Below are 24,337 nucleotides of genomic sequence, written 5' to 3'. Positions count from 1 at the left end.
CTCATTCTTGTGACCATATAAAGTGTCTCTTTGCTACTTAGTAAAGGGAAATTAGATTTGAATGTGAAATGTAGGGGGAGGGTCTTTGTGGTTTGTGAAAGTTGAAGAGGATATAACAAATCCTGTGCCTGGTTTCATTTTATAAAGCAGCTTTTTTCTTTTTTTCTTTTTTTCTTTTAAAAAACATTTTTCTTCCTCATTTTCCTCATTTTGGATATGCCCCTCCTAGCAATGTAGATACTTTGCCCCAGTGGCTTAGGAGAGAGGCTCTTTTAAGAACTGTCCTGATTCAAATTATCCTGTGGTCCAGTATGAGGGGTGGGTTTGGGAGAACTTTGGCTGGTTGGTCTTGGCTAGCCTATAGGTTTTCAGCTCATCAGATATATAGTCTTCTAGGAAACGAGTCCCTTCCCATGCCTCAGTGGAACTTTGGAGGAAAGAATTGTGATAAAGGATTTTAAACTCTGTGTGTGTATGGATACCAAAGGAAGGATAATTGATGCAAATTAGCTTATGCTTCCAACACTCTGACCTCAGCAGGCTCCATTAATATGTTTTTAACCAGTGTTCTTTCACTGCTATCCTAATCTAATGATACATCTATGCTTTAAGTAAATATTTGGTTTCTTTTTAAGCCCAAATATTCAAGTGAATGGACTTCAGTAATGTCAGCCCAAAACAGCCCACTGTGATCTGGTCTGATAACTCTCATTGTTTATGTCAGCAGTTTTTGTTTTTATTATTTAGATAACTTTTTCATCAGAGTTGGTTTCTTTTGTAATTCTATGTATTTTATTTTGTGCATTTAAAAACATGAGTTTGAGAAGGGATTCAGAGTCCTTATAAGATTGTCAAAGGAGCTCAAGAACCATCCCCAAAAGAGTTTAAAGTATCCATCTTCACCATGGCCTATAACAAAATGACTGATGGCTTCTAATTTTTTGTTTTTGTTGAATAACTAACCTCTCCTTGATTTTGGTGACAGAAAATGTCCAATTTTATTTCATACTGTTCACACACAGCTCCATAAAGGTTTGTAGATTAAAACATTCCTTTGAGGTAGGTGCTATTGCTATTATCCCATTTTACAGATAAGGAAACTAAGGCTGAGAGAGGTTAATGAGGTCACACAGCTTGTAAGGGCCCAAAGCAAGATTCAAACTTTGGTCTTCTTGACTCTATGCACCCACGATGTTTTTCCACTGTGCCACCAAAGTGCATCATATTTAAATTTGTCAACAGATGGGACTTCTGGCATTTCTACGATGGGTTCTGCTCTTCTGTCCAAGGAATATTTTCCCAAAGATCAGCCTGGACCATGGATTGAAGGTCATTGTCATAGAATTTAGAACTGGAAGTTTCCATAGCTATAGAGGTTATTTATTTAGCCCTGTTCCCCCTTTTTGTACATGAGGACACTAAAGCCCACAGTGGTGGGAAGTAGCAGAGGTATTTTGAATTCAGGTCCTCCAGAGCCAGATCTAATGTTCTTGACGCTCTACTACCTGTCTGTCCTCAGGTGTGCCTGGACACTTTTTCCTCCCTCCCAGTCTGTTTAAAACAGCATCTCTACCTTTTAATTAGCTACCCCATCTCTTTCATCTGTTTCCCTAATTCATGCTCAAATCTATAGGCATCAGTGAGATTACTGAATCAATTATGGCATTTCATATTAATATGGGCATTTATAAGTACACGAACTTTTTATTTGTGGAAGATGTGGGGATGCGGAGTCATGCACACTCAACCCAAGTGTGTAATTAGGAACCTTAATTGGTGGAGCCATGTCATGTTTCTCTCCCCTTTAATAAAGCAGGGCTGGTGCAAAGATCTGACGCATGGCAGTCACTCTGCTGCCTTCCAAAGGGGGTGATTTGGGTTGTGGCCACCTGGAAGTTCATGTGGGATTTCTCCTGGTCAGAGTACAGATTAGTAATGGTCCTGCAACCATTACTAGGAAAGCCCCTGGAACCTTTCACAGAACCATGTTTTTAAATGCACAAAATAAATGACACAGGATTACAAAGGAAATCAAAGGTTAGTGAAAGTAAGGATATAGTTTTTTTATTCATCTCAAATTCATGGACTGATCCCTAAAAGCTAAGGCCTAAAAAAGTTAATGGATACCATTAAAAAAAAGGATGGCATGTATGGTGTCCTTTGTACTCTCTACTAGTATTTACTATATATATAAATATATATATACTAGTAGAGAGTACAAAGGACACCATACATTCTCTACTAGTTGTATAAGAAAACTTTTTTTTTTTTTTTTTTTTTTTAAGCTTTCTTGGTATCTTGTTCCACTTAAAAAATAAGTCCCTGAGCCATTCACTGTAACAAAGAATTAAAAGTAATAGGGCTGGGGTGTAGGGGTGATGGAGAACAGTATTTCATGCTAATTGTTCTCCCACCTTTGCAAAGGAAAGAAGGAATATTTTTTCATATCTTCTTTTGAGCCAACCCTGGTCATTATAATTTTACAGCCTCGGAAGTGCTTTTAAAAAAAAAAAAAAAGATCACTGGCCAAGATTAAAAGGGGGAGGAGTTGCATTCATGTAATTGGAAATCCTGGCTCTGCTATATAACCACCTGTGGGCCAGTTCTCTTAAAATCAGTTTCCTCATCTGAGAAATGGGAATGGGCGGGGATGGATGGGATAGGTGACTTCAAGATTCTTTCCAGCATCAAACCCTATTTTTAGCATTTAAAAAAAAAAATTCTCTGTAAATTATTCTTTGTGTATACTTTAGCAATTAGAAAATAGTCCAATATTCTTCTGGACTAATGGGGCTCCTTTCTTGAGCTCTGCAAAACATTCCCTAGTGACCCTTAGTGGAACAGCCTGGTGTGAATGACCTTGGTACACATACAGTTTTCCCATAAACCAGAAGCATTCTGGGAACCACAGCCACCTGACTCCAGAAGAAAATGGACACTTAAAGATAACTGATGTATTATATAATCAAAATTGTGGCTTCTCAATGATCTTTGTCTAATGGCTTAAAAGGGTGTTTTTAAGAGAGTACCTGAAGTTCCATAGGTCCTAACCTCCCCTGACTCCTGATAGATAGTAACTTCTGTCCCCTGCCCACTAAGCAGAATTCAGGCATTAAGGAGAGGAGAAAGTATTTAAATCTGGCAGTGATAGCTAGCTGGTTGCTTCATCCCACAGCATGACTACCTTTGCATTTAGTTAATGCATAATTCTCCCCCGAAATTGATTTTCTTGGCAGAAATCTTTGTTTCTGGCCTTCTTAGCCACTTTATTCTAAGCATCCTGGGATACTCTTGGGTGTTAACACTTTAAAAAAAGGGTGGGGGAACTCTGGCTTAGACTAATTAAGGTTTCTGGTATCTCCCTGGTGAACCAGAAAACCTGTTTTGTCCGGATAAAACATGGGAGCAAACACCCTACTATTTCCAAGGTGTTTAGCTGATTTTATTTACATAAAGCTCTTGGAGGGAGCTTCCTGTGCTATTTAAATTCCCCAAAGGCCTTGTATAAATGGGCCTTGTCAAGTGTCAACATACTGACTGCACTGTCAGCAATTCAGTCCATCCAGCTGCAACTGAAACATAATGAGATGCCAAGTGGTTATCTGTCTCAGACAACAAACAACTCCTATTTGGAATATGACACCCACTTTGGCTTCTTTTGTGCTGAGAAAGAAAAGGTAGAGAAAAGCAAGGGGTATGAGAGAGAAGGGGATGTTCCAGGGAACAAAAAACTGACCAAGAGCTATGGGCAGAATGAATCACTCCCATGATCAGTGACATCAAATTTAGTCATATGTTGATAAAAAAGTAAGTTTTGGTGGTTTTCTTGCTTAGCATTTAAAAAGAATATAATATATCCAACTTATATATGATACATTGAGTTTTTTGGGGGGGCAGTCAGTAATTCACTTTTTATTATAATTTTAAATAATATTTTATTTTTCCACGTAAAGTTCATTTAAAGATAGTTTTCGACATTCATTTTTTAATGTTTCTTAATATTTTTTTTGTTAAACATTTCAGTTTTAAAAATAGTAGTTTAAAAACATTTTCTAATAGTATTTTGTTTTCCAAACACATGTAAAGTCTTTGTGTTCCAAATTTTTCTTCTTCCTTCCCCTCTTCCCAAGACAGCAGACAATATGATATATATTAAATATGTGCAATTCTTTTAAAAATATTTCCATATTTTCATGCTGTGTAAGAAAAATTAGAAGAAAAGAAATAAAACCACAAGAAAGAAAAAGGAAAGAAACAAAGGTGAAAATAGTATGCTTCAATCCACACTGTCTTCATAGTTCTCTGGATGCAGATGACATTTTCCATCCTGTATCTATTAGAATTGCCTTGAATCACTGAATTGTCAAGAAGAGTCAAACCTATCACATAGTCTTGCTAATACTATACACAGTATTTTCCTGGTTCTAGTCACTTCACTCATCATCAATTCATATAAGTCTTTCCAGGCTTTTCTGAAATCAGCCTGCTCATTATTTGTTATAGACCAATAATATTTCACTATTTTTATATACCATAACTTATTCAGCTACTTCCCATCTGAATAATAAGCAGGCTAATTTCAGAAAAGCCCATCAATTCAAAGCTGCCCTCCTTGTCTGTTTCCTTCTGAAATGTTCCTTTCTGGGCATTTTAGAAAATGTTTTAATGTGCTGCTTTTTTTGCCCCTCATTCTTAATATACAAATTTAAGATTTACAAAAGTGTCCAACCACTGGCACAAAGAGTATCATTGGGCCCATGTTGTCACCATTTTACGGCTGAGGGAAGTGTAGGCTCCCAGTAAAAGTGATTGGACAAAAGATTCACACAGGTAGGTAGTGTTGGAAATTGGATGTCACGCCTATTTGACTCCAAGTCTAGCACTTCCCACAGTAAATAGCACACCTGCAGGTGCCTTGTGATCACTGCCCACTGTTTAGTGGACCTCTGTATCCTTCACTGGACTAGGTGTAGAGATAATAGCTAGCATCTATATAGCTCTTTAAAGTTTTGCAAAGCACTTTTCAATGACATCATGTCATTTGATCCTCACAATTGCCCTGTGACAAAGGCGCTATTTACACCTTCATTTTACAAATAAGGCAGAGATTTGCTCAGAGTCCTACAACCAATAAAGTATTCCTGACTCCATTTCTCTATCTGCTTTGCCACTTTGCAGCTTCTACCTACCTGCTTTAGGGTTCGTAGTCTCTCTGTCTCTCTTTTTCTTTTTCCTTTTCTTTCTTTTACCTGTTTGGTTTCTGTCTTTTCGCTCTCTCTCATTCCTCTGTTTTTGTCTCTTTTTCTTCTGTCTCCTTTCTGGCTCTCTTCTTTTTCTGCTATCTGTCTGTCTCTGTTTCAGCACTCAGTAAAGCGGCCAGTTGAACTTGGTTCTTTCCTTCTTCCCCTACCCTTCACTTTGATTTGTTACCCTAATTTATTTTAGGAGGAAGAAGGGGGAGTTGTCCTAAGGCCATTTGAATATTTTTAGAAATAGACCAGCAGAGATAAGAAAATACTATTGAGCTACTCCCATCCCTGAAGGAGCTGATGAAAAGGCTACGTGGCCCAGCCACTGTTTTAACTGGACTTTACTGTATAATGTTCACAATAGCCATGAAGAGAAGGAATCTTGTGAGAAGATGAACTAGGCCCATGGACCCTGATTTCAGTGATGCTGAACTCTGGGCCCAGGTGTGCATTCACTGCTGTTGATGACTGAGTCCCCGTGACAACCCTGAGATGGGAAGGGTAGCTGGGCAGGTGATAGTTCTCCCATTGTTCCCAGATGAGGCGAACACTTGGAAAGATTTTTAAGTGACTTGCTTGTCCAGGATCTGGTGAGTGATAAAGACCAGCCATAGAACCTCATTCCATTGACATCAAGTGTGTCCGTCATCTCTCTTCATAAGCCACAGTTGTGTGAACTCTCTTAGGATTGTGCCATAGTGAAGATTTTTTTCCCCTTCCAGTTATTGGTTGACCCAGCTGATCAGTGAGATTTCTGAAATTCCATTTCCCTTTTTTGAAATTTTGTGATCCTGAGAGGTGGAACCACTCTTTCTAGAAGTGTTTTGAGAAAGTCCATACCCTGAGTTTTGAATCAGGAAAAGGGGAAAGGGAAGGGATTTTTATTGGGTAAGAAATCATGTACTAGTTCTTGATGGGCAGTAGAACTTAAAGATTAATTCTAGATGTTACTATAGAACAAGACTTATGGCCTACCTTCACAAATTATTAGGACCAGCCTTGATAAGTTTCAGGAAGGCTACATGAGGCAGTCTATAAGAGCAAGGGACAAGACTTAGGATGCAGCCCAGAGCTGTGTAATTTCCAAAAGAGATAAAAGGGAGGGTTATGACATCAGTGATGATGCCCCAAAGCCCAGGGCAGGAACCTTTTGGACATAAGTAATGAGCCTTCTTTTAAGCAGTTTGAGGGTTAAGGGGAAAAGACTGAGAAAAATGTTGAGCCCAGGAGAGAGTACACCTGTATTCTAGTCTAGTTCTACTTACCAGCTAGCTGTGTGACATTGGGCAAAGCTCTTAACCTCTCTCTCTGAGCCTGATATTTAAAATAAGGATGATGAAAAAGGTCTCTTCCACTTAAAAAACCTTTACTTTGGTGAAGTCAGTCAGAGGCATTTAGTGACACATTCAAAGCTCCCTTCTTCTGTGTGGGTATCCTGGATGATCAGGTTACCAACCCCACTTATGTATTCCTGATTGGAAGGGACCCACCTCCTTTTTGCTGGGTTCTTGCTTAGATTCTGGAGCCTATTTTGCAGCAATAGAACCTAGCAGGGAAGTCTTCCCATCAAAAACCAAATATCATCCTGGCATAAGTGCCAGAGAGCAGTCTCTTAAGCACTTAGGAGTTCATTCTGGTTGCCTTAATCTTCTCTCCTAGTCTGGAGCTAGGGTGTGGCAGAATTAGTCCAGGTCTCCTGAGTCATACAAGGTCCATCCAGTTCTCTCTGGTACCACAGGAGGACCAGCACTCAATTTGGAGAGGGCAGGGGTGCTAAGGTTGCTTTCATGGTCTCATGAAGTGAAGTCTGCTGCAATTCCAATACTGAGTAATCCCTGAGGCTGCCAGCCAGGACAGCCTGTCAGAGCCCCATAATCTGCTAAATCCCTGGAATCCCTGCTTTTGCCATCCTTATTGTCCCTCTGTGCCTGGAGTGAAGAGCTGTTATTATTATTCATTCAGCAATTTTATTAAACTTTTGATTATATGAATCCTTAACTTGTCAGCTGCTTAAGGTTATTAAAAGAGATGTGGAATATTTTCAAAAGGCCGTAGGATAGGGAAGATACTTTAACACCCAGCCTTCTCGTTGTACATGAGACCATGAAAGCAACCTTAGCACCCCTGCCCTCTCATTGCACATGAAGCCCAAAGGAGACATAAACCCTTGAGCATAAGGATTAATGGAGTTTTCCTTAAAATAATCACTATTATCTACTTAAAACCATCAGCAAGCATCATATGTAATGGGGATAAATTAGAACCATTCCCAATAAGATAAGGGGTGAAACAAAGCTGCCCACTATCACCATTACTATTCAGTATTGTGTTAGAAATGTTAGCATTAGTAATAAGAGAAGAAAAAGAAATAAATTAGAGTAGGTAATAAGGAAACCAAAGGTTACTCTTTGCAGATGATAGGATAGTATACTTAGAGAATCAACTTAGAAACTAGCAAAGATGAAGGATATAAAATAAATTCACATAAGTCATCAGCATTTCTATATGTTACCAACAAAGTCAAACAGCAAGAGAAGCAACAGAAATCCCATTTAAAATTACTATGAAACATGTGCAAAAATGTTTGTGGCTATTACAAAAATGTTACCCTTTTTGTAGTAGTCAGGAACTGGAAACTGGATGCCCATCAGCTGGGGAAAGGCTAAATAAGTTATGGTACGTGAATGTCATGGAATATTATTGTTCTATAAGAAAGGATCAGTAAGATGATTTTAGAGAGGCCTAGAGAGATTTACATGAACTGATGCTGAGTGAAGTGAACAAACAAAACCAGGCGATCACTGAATACGGCAACAACAAGATTATAAGATGATCAATTCTGGATGTGATTCTTTTCAGCAATGAGATGATTGAGACCAGTTCCAATGATCTTATGATGAAGAGAGTCATCTGCACCCAGAGAGAACTGTGGGGACTGAGTATGGACCACAACATAGCATTTTCACTCTTTTTGTTGTTGTTTGCTTTCATTTTATTTTCTTTCTCATATTTTTTGCCGGTTTGGTTTGATTTTTCTTGTGCAGCAAGATAATTGTATAAATATGTATGCATATATTGGATTTAACGTATATTTCTACCAATTTAACATATATTGGACTACTTGCTATCTAGGGAAAGGGGGTTAGAAGAAGAGGAAACTGGAACACAAGATTTTGGAAGGGCTAATGTTGCAGAATTATCAATGCATATGTTTTGAAAAATAAAAAGCTTTAAGAAAATAAAACAAAATTACTGTGGAAGGAGGAGACATAGAGAAGGAAAATTACTTGTCTTTTAATTCTAATTTTTATTAATGTAATGGTGAGATTTTTTTTTTTTTTTTAAACAAAGGATAGAATTACTATTTATTTAAGCAGCAGAGTCAAGCTGGTAGCTCTGGTTTTTCCTCTCCATCACACTGTTGAGAAGGGACTTAGCTACAGTGAAAGTTAAGGATTAAGGCCTTTGTGACTATCCTGCATTCTCCAAAGCCTTGATCTTTTTATATTCCTTTCCCCTAAGGAATAAAGTGTTAAACTCTCTTATCCTTGAGGCCCACTAAATCCAAGTTGTTTCTATAAATGCATTAGGAAGCAATTGCATTTCATATAAATGGTTCATTGTTCTGAGTGGTAAAAAGTGATGCTAACATGCATTTTAGAAACTCCTTTAAAAGTTGTTGGACAAGCAAGTACTTGTTCTCCAGTCATCTGCAAATTCATGTGACCTTAAAAAAACCCAAAGCATCATCTGTGGGAAACACCCAACTTCTGTAGGTTTCTTTTCCAGCTGTTCTGTTGAATTGTTTTGGAATTTTGCTCCAAATGTCAGAAGCATGGGGACCCAACTTTCTCCCAGCAGGCCACTCAAAAGTGTTTCAAGCCCGTTCTGTATTCTGTTGAAGAAATGTTAATATTTTAAAAAAAAAATTATTGAATAGTTGCAAGATTTCTGAGTTCAACAAAAGCTTTCCAGTTTTTATGAAATCAGTGTCAGCAAAATTCTTTTTCCCAAAGTCCATTAACTCTTGGGGAGCTTCCCTTCTGGATTAATACATGTTTTGACTTCTGCAAATGACATTGTATGGGCATATAGCATGACACACCTGTTGCTCAGCAGAGTGGGGAATGGTTAACAAAGCAGTTTACCTGGCTACGCTTCTTAAAGAATTACTATGTGATCTTGTCTTCCCTTTGCCACTACTTATTTCCCCTCTAAATTTTAATGAATATCTCGGTATTTTATATTTTATTTCATGAATTCCCTACACATCCCCCTTTGTCAAGAATTGACCAGTGGATCCTTCAACCCTCTGTCTGTTATATGGAAAAAACAGAGAATACCAGCATAAAGTAAGAGCTGGAAAGAGACTTTGGAGGGATTATGGGAAGACCCATTAATTTGGAAGCAGGCAAGGTCTGTGTTTGAATCCTCCTCTGGCACTTACCAGCTATGAAGTCATGGACAAGTAGCTTCCTAGTTCCCAGTTCACCTTATTTCTAAAGTGCATTAAGATTTAGAAAGTGCTTTCTATCTCTTGCCCCTTTTAATCTTCACTATCCTGTGAAGTAGGTGCTATTATTATCTCCAATTTACAGATAAGGAAATGGTCTGAGAAGGGTGAAGCTACCAATCACCAGTTTTGCTCATCTGTAAAATGGGAGCAGTAGCAGGGATGGTATTTGTATCAACTGAGGCTGAATTGAAGTGCTTTAAACTTTAGTTGATATATAAATGTCAGCAGTCATCTTCAATTATTCTAAGATCACCTTTTTTTTTTTAATACATGCAAAGTCACTATCTTTCTACTGATGAAATTGGTGGAAGTAGCTTGTTTAAATAATATATAACATATAATATATAATTATTATAAAATTAAATAAATAATAGAGAAGTCAAGTCAGTATCAGGAGTAGAAGCTGTACCTTCTGACTTACAGTCTAGTTGATTTTCCTTCACAGTCCTGATCTCTTTAGGGAGGGGCGGGCCCTGACAGGAGAAGACAGGAGCTTCTCGCTCACATGGTAAATTCTTGGAGTTTTTCTCAGAGTTTCTGCTCATTGTTATCATCGCTGCTACCTCATCGCCTAAAGGTCTGGCATCTCTGCAGTTTACTCACTCTGCTGGAATGTGTGACCAGGAGTCACCCTGAACTGCTTGAAAATCGAACATAAAGGCTCCTTTAAGGGTTAGCCAAGAAAGGGTAGGAGGAAAGGGAAGAGGTAGAGGAGAGAACTGGCCAGCTTTAAGGCCATACAAGGTAGGGAATGGTGCTTCTAGACAACAGGGTTGGAAGATCAAATCTCCAGCTTTAAAAGCTGGAACAGTTTATTCATAAACAAACTAAGGTCTGAGCAAGTAACAACACTGAAAGGTCCAGATTACAGTCTATTTCTTTATGCTGTAACTCATTTGTTTGTCCATAGACCAAATGAATTTTACAAATAATTCATATATATTTGTATATGCAAATAGGATACACACACACACACACACACACACACACACACACACACACACACAGAGCTATATAGTTTGCACTAAGTACAGGGAAAAGCATGGGTGGACCTGATCACAGGAAATCTGTACTTAACTCTGGAATGGTACATTGAAAAGAGTCTGAGTTTGGGCCTGGGGAATCTGAATTCCAATCTCTTGCTTTATTGTTGCCCAATAGACCGCATATTTGACCTTGGTCACATTCATTTAAACTTTTTAGCTCCTAATTTCTTATTCTATAAGATAAGAACTTTATATTATTTGCTCTTTGAGGGTCCTCCCAGTTTAAAATTTATAAAGCTCTGCTTATGGAGTGATGTGAAATTAGTTTAACTCATAACTTTTGTGATGATCTCTTGAAGGTTTGGAGGTCACTGAACCTAACATGGAAACCACGCAGCTAGTAGAAGGAGGTCTGGTGGCGGTGGAAGGACCAGAGTTCCCATTTCCTATGTATTGTGCTGTTGCACAACAAAATAGCAAGATGTTTTCCCCCCTCCAGCAATACAGGTGTGAGACTGAGGATGACTCTTCAGTATTGGTCTCAGAGCAAAATTCTTTGGCTCAAGAGAGGGTGGGTGGGTCTCTGATATCAAAGAGAGCCAAATAGGCTGAACAAAATAAGTGACTTACTGAAGGGAAGAGGAAAACATCATAGGGATTCCTACAAGAAGGGAGAGCAGCTGGGTGGGACAGTGGGCAGAGCAGTGGGCTTGGAATCAGGCACTCATCTTCCTGAGTTCAGATCTGGTCTCAAATACTTCCCAGCTGTGTGACCTTGGACAACATATTTAATCTGCTTGCCTCAGTTTCCTCATTTGTAAGATGAGCTGGAGAAGGAAATGGCAAATCACTTTCCAATATCTTTGCCAAGAAAATCCTAAATGGGGTAGTAAGGGGTTGTAAATGGGTTGAATAAGCTTGTGATAGAGCCATCTGGGTCCAGAGAGAGGACTACAGGGGCTGAATGTGTATCACAGCATAGTATTTTCATCTTTTATGTTGTTTGCTTGATTGTTTTTCTTTTTCTTTTTTACTAAAGCTTTTATTGCATGGATTTTCAACATTCGCCTTTGCAAAACCTTATGTTCCAATTTTTTCCCCTCCCTTCTCCCCTCTCCTTCCCCTAGATGGCAAGTAATCCAATGTATGTTAAACATGAACAATTCTATACATATTTCCATAATTGTCTTGCTGCACAAGAAAAATTTAAAAAAACAAATGAGAAAGAAAACAATGCAAGAAACAATGACAAAAAGAATGAAAATACTATGTTGTGACATCCTCAGTTCCCACAGTCCTCTCTCTGAGTGCAGATGGCTCTCTTCATCACAAGATCATTAGAACTGGTTTGAATCATTTCATTGTTGAAGAGAGCCACGTCCATCAGAATTGATCATCTTATAATCTTACTGTTGCCATGTATAATGATCTCCTGGTCCTGCCCATTTCACTCAGCCTCAGTTCATGAGAGTCTCTCCAGGTCTTTTTGAAATCATCCTGATGATAGTTTCTTATAGAACAATAATATCCTATAAGATTCATATACCATACCATAGCTTTTTCAGCCATTCCCCACCTTATGGGCATCCACTCAGTTTCCAGTTTCTGGCCACTACAAAAAGGGCTGCCACAAACATTTTTACATTTTTCTTATTTTTCCCCCTTTTGATCTGATTTTTCTTGTGCACCATGATAAATATGGATATATATTTAGAAGAATTTCACATGTTTAACCTATATTGGATTACTTGATGTCTAGGAGAAGCAGGAGGTGGGAAGGGAAGTAGAAAAATTTGGAGCACATGTTTTGCAAGGGTGAATGTTCAAAGCTATTTTTTTGTGTGTATATTGAAAAATAAGAAGAATGAGATTTTGTTAGTTATCTTAAGTGGGTTTCCTTTTACCTTGTACACAAAGTTCTTTTCACGGTTGTTCATTTAACAATTTGATAAATAAGTGGAAGCTCATTGCTGGTAGTGCTGGTGGTCATGGGGTCATAAATTTTAAATTATCAGGGGACTTAGCCATGCTCTCACCACTAATAAATAGCAGGACTGGAATGAGAATCTAAATCCAGTGTATTTCCCATTAAACCACCATGCTGCTACTGGTAATAGTTACGATGATGTCTCATTTTTGTATGCAGATGTTCAAACTGCTTTTGAATTTGATCATGGAATTAAGCCTCGCTTAGAGACTAAAAAAAACTAGATTTAGGAGGTTTGAGACCTCACGGGTAGAATCTGGACTATTCTTAATCCAGCCTATAACAGCTGAATTTATAAGGAGTTCAACCAAGTTTGATGGGCCAGTGATTTGTAGTAGAGCAGGCCCTTATTAATTCTTTTTTTTTTTTTCCTTTTGCATTATAACATTTATAAACTCTCACCTTTGTGAATCTCTTGTGGCTTGGGAGCCGGGGGCATGGGGCTGTCAAAGCAATGTTACATCAAGGAGAATGGCAGAACCCTAGGCATGAGGGTCTGTAGGCCATTGCAGCAGGAGGAAAAGGGTCAGCGGGCCAACCTGGTTTTTACCAAACTCCTAACGGATGAGCAGGCTGCCAGGGTCCTCAGACATCTTCAGAGTAGACATTTGGGGGAGAGGGTTTCTCTGTGCAGTATGTCTCATTGATTTCCTGTCCCCAGTGGTACAGGTAGGTATGCATGCAGTAGGTATTAGCTGGTGAGGACCCAGCTATCCAAGAACAAGACAAGGACCTGTTTAGAAAAGGGAAGGAGGAGAGAAGGTGGGTATCACAAAGTCCCAGTAGGTGGTATAAGAGTTTGGGAAGTTTTATGGCCCATTTTACATATTGCCAGATTATTTTCCTGAATAACTTCTTAATTTGCACTACCAACCAACATTTATTAAGAGGCAGGGTTGGGAATATAAATATAAATTTTTTTTTTTTTTAAAGAGAGAAACAGTTGCTAGGGAGTTCACATTCTAGTTTTTTTGAATCACAGGAAAATAAGGTAGGTACAAGTCTGGCCCTATCATTTTCTCTGGCAGACATGTCCATAAGATACTCTGATAGGTTAAAACACAAACTCCTTACCTGGGACATTTAAGACTGGCTCCTACTTTATTGTTCTTTACAGAGATTCCTGCTTTGTTCAGTCCATTCCCTCTTTTTTTTTCAGATTTTTTTTTTCTAGATTCAGGTGCCACCTTTTCCAAGAAGTCTGTCCAGATTCCTTCCTCTTTTCTCCCCACAAACCCAAGTTCCTGTTTCTTTATGCTATTTTCTCTCCTTTGCCCCAATCACTGCCTACTTTGCTATATAGCTAGAGAGCTGTAATACTTTCTATTACCTGCTAGAATATAAGGTCTTTGAGGGAAGAATCTATCATTTTTTCTTGGTAATGTTTTGCACATAATAGTTACACATGATAGATGTCAAGTCAATAAATATTTACTAATTATACTATTGATACTGAATGAATTGTTTCTTAATATTAGCTGACATTGATAAGCACCTCAGGGGGATAGTCAATAAGGCATTGGATTCCAAGTCACAAAGATCTGGTTCAAATTCTGCCTCAAACACTTAATTTGTCGAGTGATCCTGAATAACTCAACTGATCTTTTTGGACCTCAATTTCTTCCTTCCCTTCCCCCTTCCCCAGTTGCTTCATCTGTTCAAATGAGAAAGTTGAATACTATGGAACTCTATTGTTTGGAATATATTTTGAAATTTTATTATAAAAAATGCTTTTCAGATGTTTACATTAACATATTCCTTAAATATTTTGAATGACCACCCAATTCTACTACACTTAAGCCCTCTGATATATTGCCTTTCAAACTTTCTGGATTTTGTTTTGTAAAAAATAAAGACATTTTCAGATCTGAAAAAAATTGATTTTTCAAAGTCCCCTCCAATTTTAAATCTAAAATCCAATGATCTCTAGTTTTATTTTTTTTTGTGTGTTTGTTTATATGTGTGTGATTTCTTTTTTTTTTTTTATTTAAGACCAGCATGACTTTTTGTTGAATAATTATGGTCTCTATTTAGTGGATGAGAGGTAGAGGTTAGATGAAGCTGGAACTCTGCCCATTAACATGAGAGCAGCCAGGCGTGTGCTCAGAAACCAACATGAGTTGGAACAGAGGCCGAGATGGTGAATGTTGCTGCCAAGGGTCAGTGATTTCATCTGTGTGGATCTTGTTCTTGCTTAGTGGATTGTGACCACGTCATGCCCTGACAGGTGGTGCTCGGGTTATAAAATTCACCTGGCAGAAAAGCATAGCTTGGTACCTGGTTGGGGGAAACAAAACTTATCTCCACAATGTCCAGGAGACATATAAGTCATGTCGGGAGAGAAAAATATTTTTTATTTTTATTTTTTTTTTTTAATTTTTTTTTATTATATATATATATATATATATTTTATAATATTATCCCTTGTATTCATTTTTCCAAATTACCCCCCCTCCCTTATTCCCTCCCCCCGACGACAGGCAATACCATACATTTTACATGTGTTACAATATAGTCTAAGTACAATACATGTGTGTGAATATCATTTTCTTGTTGCACAATAAACATTAGAATCCGAAGGTACATGCAACCTGGGCAGACAGATATTAGTGCTAACAATTTACATTCCCCTCCCAGTGTTTCTTCTCTGGGTGTATCTACCTCTGTCCATCATTGATCAACTGGAAGTGAGTTGGATCTTCTTTATGTTGAAGATTTCCACTTCCATCAGAATACATCCTCATACAGTATCGTTGTTGAAGTATACAGTGATCTTCTGGTTCTGCTCATTTCACTCAGCATCAGTTGATTTAAGTCTCTCCAACCCTCTCTGTATTCCTCCTGCTGGTCATTTCTTACTGAGCAATAATATTCCATAACTTTCATATACCACAATTTACCCAACCATTCTCCAACTGATGGACATCCATTCATCTTCCAGTTTCTAGCTACAACAAAAAGAGCTGCCACAAACATTTTTGGCACATATATGTCTGGGAGAGAAAAATATGAACAAATGGGAAAAACTATGAGTAAAAAAAACCACCCAGATATTATATCTAAATAACCAGTCAAATAGTTCTTATCCCAGAAGCTGGAGTTTTTGGGTTTATCACAGAGTAGATGACAGAGTGGAAGATTTCTGCATTATTTTGAAAAATTGTGTGATATAGTAAAAAGGCATTTCCAATAAACTTTGAATGGAAAATGCCATCCACAGCCAGTATGAGAACTATGGAAATTGAATGTGCATCAATGTATATTATTTTCACCTTTTTTTTGTTGTTGTTATACCTTGGATCACTGAATTTTTTGCTACCACAAAAAGGGCTGCTACAAACATTTTTGCATTTGTAGGTCCTTTTCTTTATAATTTCTTTGGGATACAGACCTAGTTATGACATTGCTAGATGAAGGACATACATAGTTTGGGCATAGTTACAAAACTGCTCTCCAAAAAGATTGGATCAGTTCACAACTCCATCTATGATACATTAATGTCCCATTTCCCCCACATTTCCAACATTTATCATTATCTTTTCTTGTCATCTTAACCAATCTGATAGGCATGAAGTGGTAACTTATTTTAATTTGCATTCTTCTCATCAATAGTGATTTAGAGCATTTTTCATATGACTATAGATGGCTTTATTTTCTTCATCTGAAAATTGTCTGCTCATATCCTTTGACCATTTAGCAAATGGGGAATGACTTATATATTTGAATTAGTTCTCAACATATTTTAGAAATGAAGCTTTTATCAGAAAAACCGGCAGTACATTTTTTCCTCCATGTTTCTGTTTCCCTTCTAATAATCTTGGCTGCACTGGTTTGTGCAAAAAACTTAATTTAATGTAATCAAATTATCTAATTTGTATTTCATAATGTTCTATTTCCTATTTGGTCATAACTTCCTCTCTTCTTCAAAGATCCCTTTCTCTCCTAATTTGCTTATAGTCTCATCCTTTACACCTAAATCATGTAGCCATTTTGACCTTATTTTAGGGTGTAAAATGTAGATCTAGGCTGAGATTCTAACATAATATTTTCCAGTGTTCCCAGCAACTTTTGTCAAATAGTGAGTTCTTATCCCAGAAGTTGGAGTCCTTGGGTTTATCACAGAGTAGATTATTAGGATTTCTGCTTTATTTTAATTTGAAAAGCTGTGTGGTATAATGGGGAAAGGAATAAAAATGGAGTTCTGGGAACTGGATTTGAATTACATCTCTTACTACATATATATGTATCTTAAACACATGTACTATATTTGGGGTATGACTAAGTTGGTAACTGCTATCTGAACCTTTATTTCTACATCTGTAAAAATGGAGACATAATAACACTGACCTGCCAAGGTTACTGTGAACCTCAAGTAAAGCAACATGTAAAACATCTTGCAAAGCTTAGAGTATTATATAAATGCTAGCTATTACGGTGTTTGGTTTTTGTCAAATGAGCCGTTTTCATGGCGGGGTCTGGTTTTAGTATGGAGCTGATGTAGGTGGTGGCCATAAATAAATCACTTTGTATGAGACTGTTTTATAAAACTTGTTAAATTACACTGAAAATAAACTCCCCATTCCCATGGTCACATGGCTGCCTTCTGTCAAGGGGGAGGTTTTGATGGGGTTCAGGTGGGTTGTTCCTGAGAGGTTTTTAAAGGCAGCTTTGTATGTGCATAAGAATTCCACTTGTGTAATGTGAGATTCCAAAAGGCTTATCTCAGACTGAAAAAATGTTTGGGGTCAAAAAGCTGGATGATTGAGAAAACTTTGATTCATTTTTGTTTATAAAACATGGTGACCTAAAATGAATATCCTTGGGTCTTGAGATTGGACCTGAAAAGCAAACTTTTGCCTTTGTGTGACTGACATTATCCATTTTCTTTATCACCTTCCTCTCTTGCTGGATCCTGAAGTAGGTTGTAGTGGTCTCCAAAACACATTCCAGGAGTGTAGAGCCCTACAGTTTTAATTTTTTATTCAATTTACTTTAATTGCCCCATTTCCCACCTTACACCCTGTAAGAGAATTCTCAAAATTGCCTTTCAGGTTTGCTACTTGGGCAAGCTTTTTCTGGGGACTCCTTGGGTCCATGGAATTGGGTCAGAATTATCAGAGGCCTTTTCAAGAACTGACATTTTCCAGGCCTACCAAATTCTTCATGACTTTATGTTGTAACAGCCTGTGCTTAACACTGATGTTCCCTGTGTTTAGAAATCATGGGACTGTCTACCAAAAGACAACTGGATAGTTATTAGTACTTACAATAGTTGAACCTGGCAGGAAATGTAACTGGATTCCTGTTCACAAGGTCCAAGGAAGTTGGATTCAGGCTCTATTATAATCTAAGTGAGCTCAGGCAAGTGACTTAATTTCTTCCAGCCTCAGTTTCTTCATCTGTAAAATAGCAAGGCTTGACCCTCAAATGAGATGTTATTTGTAAAGTGTTTAAACCCACTCCCCCATCCCTATTGCACATAGAGTATACAAAGACCCTTCCTTCCCTCAAAAACCCAGCTCCTGGCTCCTGAGCTCTCCTTCTCTGGACAGAAACTCCTTCCCATTTATCTGAATATAAATAATATTAGGGACAGATGTCTTGCCTATCAGTTGTACAATTTCAAAGTGACCCAGATAAGCTTCCAAAGTTGGTCAGTATCTGATAATGCCTCGAGCTAGTCTTTGAGATCTTAAAGTCTGTTCCTTTTGTGGGTGAGGCTACTAGTTTGTGTTAAAATGCCAGGAAATTCAACCTATTCTTCTTTTAAATTTGCTATGGGAAGGCTATCCTAAACCAGGCAAAACAATAAATAATGAATAATAAATAAATAAGAACTATGTTAAGTCACTGCTTCTAAGAGACCCCATTATTCCTCCTTTCTTCTTTTCTCCCTCCTCCACCTGGACGTGGAAATAATCCAACTAGTTAGCAGGCTTTTACCGGGCTAGGTCCAGCTGTCTTTTCTCTTTCTTCTCCTCTGTCAAATAAGACTGGTTTAGAGGCTAGGAGCCTATAAATCATACAGCAATTTGGGCTGCCCACCCACTCACGTTCATTTGTAAGGAGAAACTGATGGTTAAATGCTGAAAGTTGGAATGTTTCAAAAGTCCCTCTCCTTGGTCCCCTTGACCAAAATACCTTCACTAAATCGGATGTCACTGTTTTAGATCAAGATGATTTCTGTGCCTTTGATGTGTTCTGAAATAACTTGAGAAATTTCAAGTAATTCATTTTGTCTGGCTTAAGGAAATATAGGGAATTGTCTAGACTTCACCCTTAGCTAAAAGTGAAGTAATTTGTACATCCCAACTTTTCATACAATCCTTTACTAAAGGATACTACTATTTAAAAAAACAAACCAAGAATCTCATTTGTTTACAGCTAAATAGATGATGATAGTTACTGCAGATATAGTATTAAAAATGGGATTTTTTCACTGAAAATTGGTAACCCCATTTTTAAAACTTTATTTTTTTAATTGAAGCTTTTTATTTTATTTTCAAAACTGGATAATTTTTCAACATTGTCCCTTGCAAAACCTTTTGTTCCAGTTTTTCTCTCCCTCCCCCTTCCCCCTGCCCCGAGATGGCAAATAGTCCAATAAATGGGTAACCCCATTTTACAGGTGAAGAAAGTACAGCTCAGGGAAGGATGAAATGATTTGTCCAGGTATGATTCACACAGCTGGTCTTCAAACCCGACTTCTTAGCTTCCAGCTCATCCTTTTCTCTTTCTTTACCAAGAGGCCTTCAGGGGGCTGCATGGCTATTGGAAGTTTTAGAGAAGAATCAACCCCTTGCTTGCCTCCCTGTTACCCTTCCCTGGTCAGGCTTAATCAAAGTTTCCCCACTGCTTTGGAGTCTGACTGCTTTCTTCCCACCTATTTCATACTTATCTCCCCAGCCATCAGCAGAAAAGGTTCAGGTTTCAAAGAAGGGCGGTTCCCACACTGTATCTGGAAATTCCGGTTGAGGTTGTTCTCTCCATGGGGCTGGGGGGCAGGGTAAGAAACTGCCCTCTCCATTTTTCTGCAGGGTGGGACCTTGTCTAAGACTGAAAAGTGTATCGGAGAAGACTTAGGTGCTTCTTTCCAAAGCCTTTGCCATTTCTGGGACTGTTGGGTCCTGAGCCACCTACCATCCATAAGGCTTCCCTCTAACTTTCATTTTCCCCCATTTCTGGTTGGGGCAGAAATCAGCAAGTGGAGCCGGCTTGGCTGGTTTGAGAAAGCTACAGGGACAGTCCCACAGCCCTTTCTGAAACACTGACTCTCACTTGTGAATGCTGCTTCTGCCCACAATCCGAGCTATTTCCTCATGCCTTTGGACTAGCTATTTCAAATTCAAAAACTACAGGACCCTTTCTAAGGGCCTATTGCCTCACTTCCTGGCTTGATAGCCCTTCTTCCAAACAGCAGAATGAAATGAAGTAGATTGAGCCATAGACAAATATGGGAGACAAAACATGGTTTCTGACTTCTTATAAGTTGTGCTTAATGAAAGCAAGCTGGGGTCTAAGTAGAGAGATTGCAGGCAAATTATTAGTGCTCATTTTAGAGATGATAACAGTAAATCTTGGAGCACATTTAGACCAGAAGTTCTTAAGTTAAAAAAAAAAATACTTTTGTAGATATTTCAATATGATTGGTTTCTTTTATGTGCAATTTATGGACTTTTATAAAAACATGATTCTGAGATGGAGGTCAACAAGCATCACCAGCCACGACATAGAAAAGATCAAGAACCCCAATCTAGCCCAGTCCCCCTTTTCAGAGCGGGAAAAAGCCCCAAAAGTAGGTTTAGTGTAGGATGCAAATCCCAGTTTCTTTCTGCTATAGTGTTTTCTTGGTACCATACGGTCTTTGCCTCCAGAGGCTGGTCCTAAAACATTGTTGAGTATGATTATGAAATAAAGGGATTGGGTCAATCCTTTCGTCCAGATTGGGAAAAAACATCACAAAATAGCAGCGTGTGATGAGGAAAATACCGAACTTGAATCTAAGTCTTCTGAATTTAAATCTGGCAAAGTTCTTAACGTTTCAGGGCTTTCACAAGCTCATGGAGAGAGCACCAGCCCTGAATTCAGGAGGACCCGAGTTCAAATGTGGTCTCAGACACTTAACACTTCCTAGCTGTGTGACCCTGGGCAAATCACTTAACCCCAGCCTCAGGAAATAAATAAATAAATAAAGTAAAATAAAATAAAATAAAATAAAATGAAGGAACTGGATAAATGAGAGGTTTGTTTTTGCTCTGGCTGGAGAGAAACAGTTCTCTGGCTTCCAAACTATTGCCTAGGGGAACACCAAGTGGAGAAAAAAGGAACTGCAGCCAAAACTTTTCATAGGGATTTTATTTAAAAACAGTCATGAGCATGTTTAACCCACATTGGATTACTTGCTGTCTAGAGGAGGGGAGGAAGGGAGGTAGAAAAATTTAGAATACAAGGTTTTGTAAGGGTGAATGTTGAAAACCGTCTTTGCATGAATTTTGAAAATAAAAAGCTATTATTTAAAAAGATACTCAGCATCTGCCAGGAAGCAGAAAGGGAAATGGCTCTCAGAATTAGAATGTTATATATTGGATCATTGGGAGAGGGGGAAAAAGGGGGGGAAATTTAGGACACAGGGTTTTGTAAGGGTGAATGTTGAAAATTATCCATGTATATATTTTGAAAATGAAAGGTAATAATAAAAAAGATTGTTAGTTGTTTGATTTAGCATAAATTAAAATAGAGAAATTACAAGTACCTAATATCAATTTTGAGGGGAAAATAGAGGCATGATAAAATCCCCAAATTTTAGTGTCCTCAAAACCCCACCAAAACCAAAAGTAAACTTTGAAACTAAGAACCCTACTTTTGGACTCCCAGGTTTTGCTTGTTTGTTTGGAGGCAATTGGAGTTAAGTGATAAGGATCGTACAGTTAGGGACTCCCATGTTGATAAGATCCAGCCATGTGATTTCTTTGGTACCTGAAGGAAATTCTATCACTGTATTATTTCTATTACATTATTTCTAATTTTCTAACCAAAGAGTCTAAAGATATCATCTTGGGTACTGTGTGTTTGGGTAGGGTCACAGCTACTATGACTCAAAGGTAGGATTTGAACCCAGATCTTTTATTTTAGCTTCCATCTACCATGTAACATTATGTCATTGTCCATGGAAAGATGGACTCCAGTCAATATCATTTTTTAAAAAAGTCAATTACTATGCATTTGTTTTCTTATTTCTCCCATTTCCAAATTAGATAATATTTATCAAGCATGTGGTAGGTGCTTCTTCCTTCCCTTTTTCTCCTATGGGAAGGAAAAATATGCTTCTAAACATTAAGAAAAATAAGTCTTCCTAATTTGCTTTAAAGCAATTTTCTCCCTTTATCAATTTTTATCTCAAAACAGTATTCCATTACATTCATGTATCATAATTTTTTTAGCATTTCATTACTGATGTTGTCTCTTTTAATTTCCATCATAAAGTCACTTCATCTTGTTTGCCTCAGTTTCTTCATCTGTAAATTGAGCTAGAGAAGAAAATGGCAAAACACTCCAGTATTTTTGCCAAGAAAATCCTAAATGAAATTTGAATGAAAATCAACTGAACAAGAAAAATTTGAGTTGTGTAAAGTCTTGTATCTCAAACATCTCAAAGACTATCTATATCTTGATAGTTAAAAATATAAGTTCTTGGGGCAGGTAGATGGTAAAGTGGATAGAACACCAGTCTTAGAGTCTTGAGGACCTGAGTTCAAATATGTCCTCAGACAATGTATACTTACTAGCTGTGTGACCCTGAGCAAATCACTTAACTCCAACTGCCATTGTCCTCCCACAACCTCTTGTTATCTTTACCATGAATCTTATTTGGATAAAAGGTATATATCAATAGTTGATACTTAGAGAACCTAAGAGCTTACCAAGGAAGATGGCAAAGGCTAAATCTGGGAGATTATGATTTCAAACAAGAATAGGTTCTGGGTTAGGTTCTATCCTTAAGGCTAGCAACAACAATAAAAAGCACAAGCCTCTTTACTGTTTGTATCCCCTTCTGCCCAGTAATAAATAGTATATTAAGGTTTGGTTCTTGATGGATGGATGAATTGAATGTTATTTCTACTCAAGACCCTCTGGAAGGCTATGGTCCCATCTATTAGAAATCAATAAATCTTTATTAAAAGACACTCTGCTAGATATAAAGATGTAAAAATAAATTAATTAAGCAAGCCCTGTCCTTTGGGATCTTACATTCTATATTGCTCTGACAAGTTCTCATCAGATGTGTATGCACTTTTGCAGTTAACTTTGAAAGCTGTTCCGGGAGAAAGCTGAATGCCTATTTTCCTGAAGATTCAAGATTCAAAGTGACTCCTGAAGGTGTTGTAGTTGTCAAGAGGCCTCTACATCTCTACAATTTAGAAACAAGCTTTAATATTTATGCTTGGGATGCTGCAGGCAAAAAACTCTCAACCAAAGTGACATTAAAGAAGCCATTACTCCACCATCAACGACACCGCCATTATCAACACAAGCATGTAGAGGTATGTCGGATGGTTTGTCTTTGAGGGTATTTTATTGACTCTGATTTCTTACCTTTTTACGTCATTCTCCATACTGGACAAATAATTCTTCTTCCATGTTTGTCTGAAGCATCCTAGGATTATACAAGACATCCTAGGGATGTTTCATCATTCCTTCAACAAACTTGCATTCTCCAGGAAGAGACAGCCACTCCTAGGAAATACACAAAATTCTTGGAGAGGAAGGAGGAAGGAGTTGAAGGAGACCAGGTCAAAGATCTCATAGAATAGTTTTTGAGCTTTAAAGAGACTTTAGGAAGTATTGGTAAGGTGGTAGATGCAAGTGATAGAATGTCCTATGTGAGCAGTAGCAATAAGTCTAGTTTGACTGCCAGTAGAGTCAAACTCATAGAGAATTAGATTCCCTGTGGGTTATATATTGATTTAGATAACCACAAGTGAATTAGATATTTTATTGTATTCTTTATTTCTCAATTACATATAGCTTTCAACATTCACCTTTGCAAAATCTTGCATTCCAAAGTTTTTCCCTCTTCCCCCTCCCCTAGACAGCAAGCAATCTGATGTAGGTTAAACATGTGCAATTCTTCCAAACATATTTCCATATTCATCATGCTGTTCAAGAAAAATCAGACCAAAAGGGGAAAAAACAAGGAAACAAACAAAACAAATAATTCTTTGATTCACATTTAGTTTCCATGGTTCTCACTGAACCTGGATTTCACTCTGTGAAAGTCACCAATTACTTTTTTTTGATATTTTTTAATTTTCAGTTTCAGATTCTCCCCCTGCCCATTGAGCAAGAACTGTAATATCTATGACAGTCTGTTTAAGTCATGTTTGAGGGAGGGAGGGGAGGATGGTGGCAAGGAAATAAATGAGTTTGTATTATGGCTGTCAGCTGAGAATTTGATGCTTCTCAGTTGCACCTTAGATTGGATGAAGGAGAGTGATATGTATGAGCAAACCTGCAAAGGTATATTGGAGTCAGGTTACAAGGGACTCAATGTGGCAAACTGAGGCATTTGTATTTGGATCCTAGAGGGAGTAATAGGGAG

General features: G+C 37.9%; 1 protein-coding gene across 1 annotated transcript in view; it reads left to right on the top strand.

The window, feature by feature from the left end:
• CDH1 (cadherin 1) overlaps positions 1 to 24,337 on the top strand; it is a 64,503-nt gene that overhangs the window by 17,903 nt on the left and 22,263 nt on the right. The window contains exon 3 of the mRNA XM_074286128.1: positions 23,038 to 23,279. Within this exon, the coding sequence (XP_074142229.1) occupies positions 23,038 to 23,279 (242 nt within the window). The remainder of the gene's footprint in view (positions 1 to 23,037; positions 23,280 to 24,337) is intronic.

The sequence above is a fragment of the Sminthopsis crassicaudata genome, chromosome 2 (genome assembly GCF_048593235.1).
Source record: "Sminthopsis crassicaudata isolate SCR6 chromosome 2, ASM4859323v1, whole genome shotgun sequence".
NCBI lineage: Eukaryota > Metazoa > Chordata > Mammalia > Dasyuromorphia > Dasyuridae > Sminthopsis > Sminthopsis crassicaudata.
This window is presented reverse-complemented; position numbering and strand designations above follow the sequence as displayed.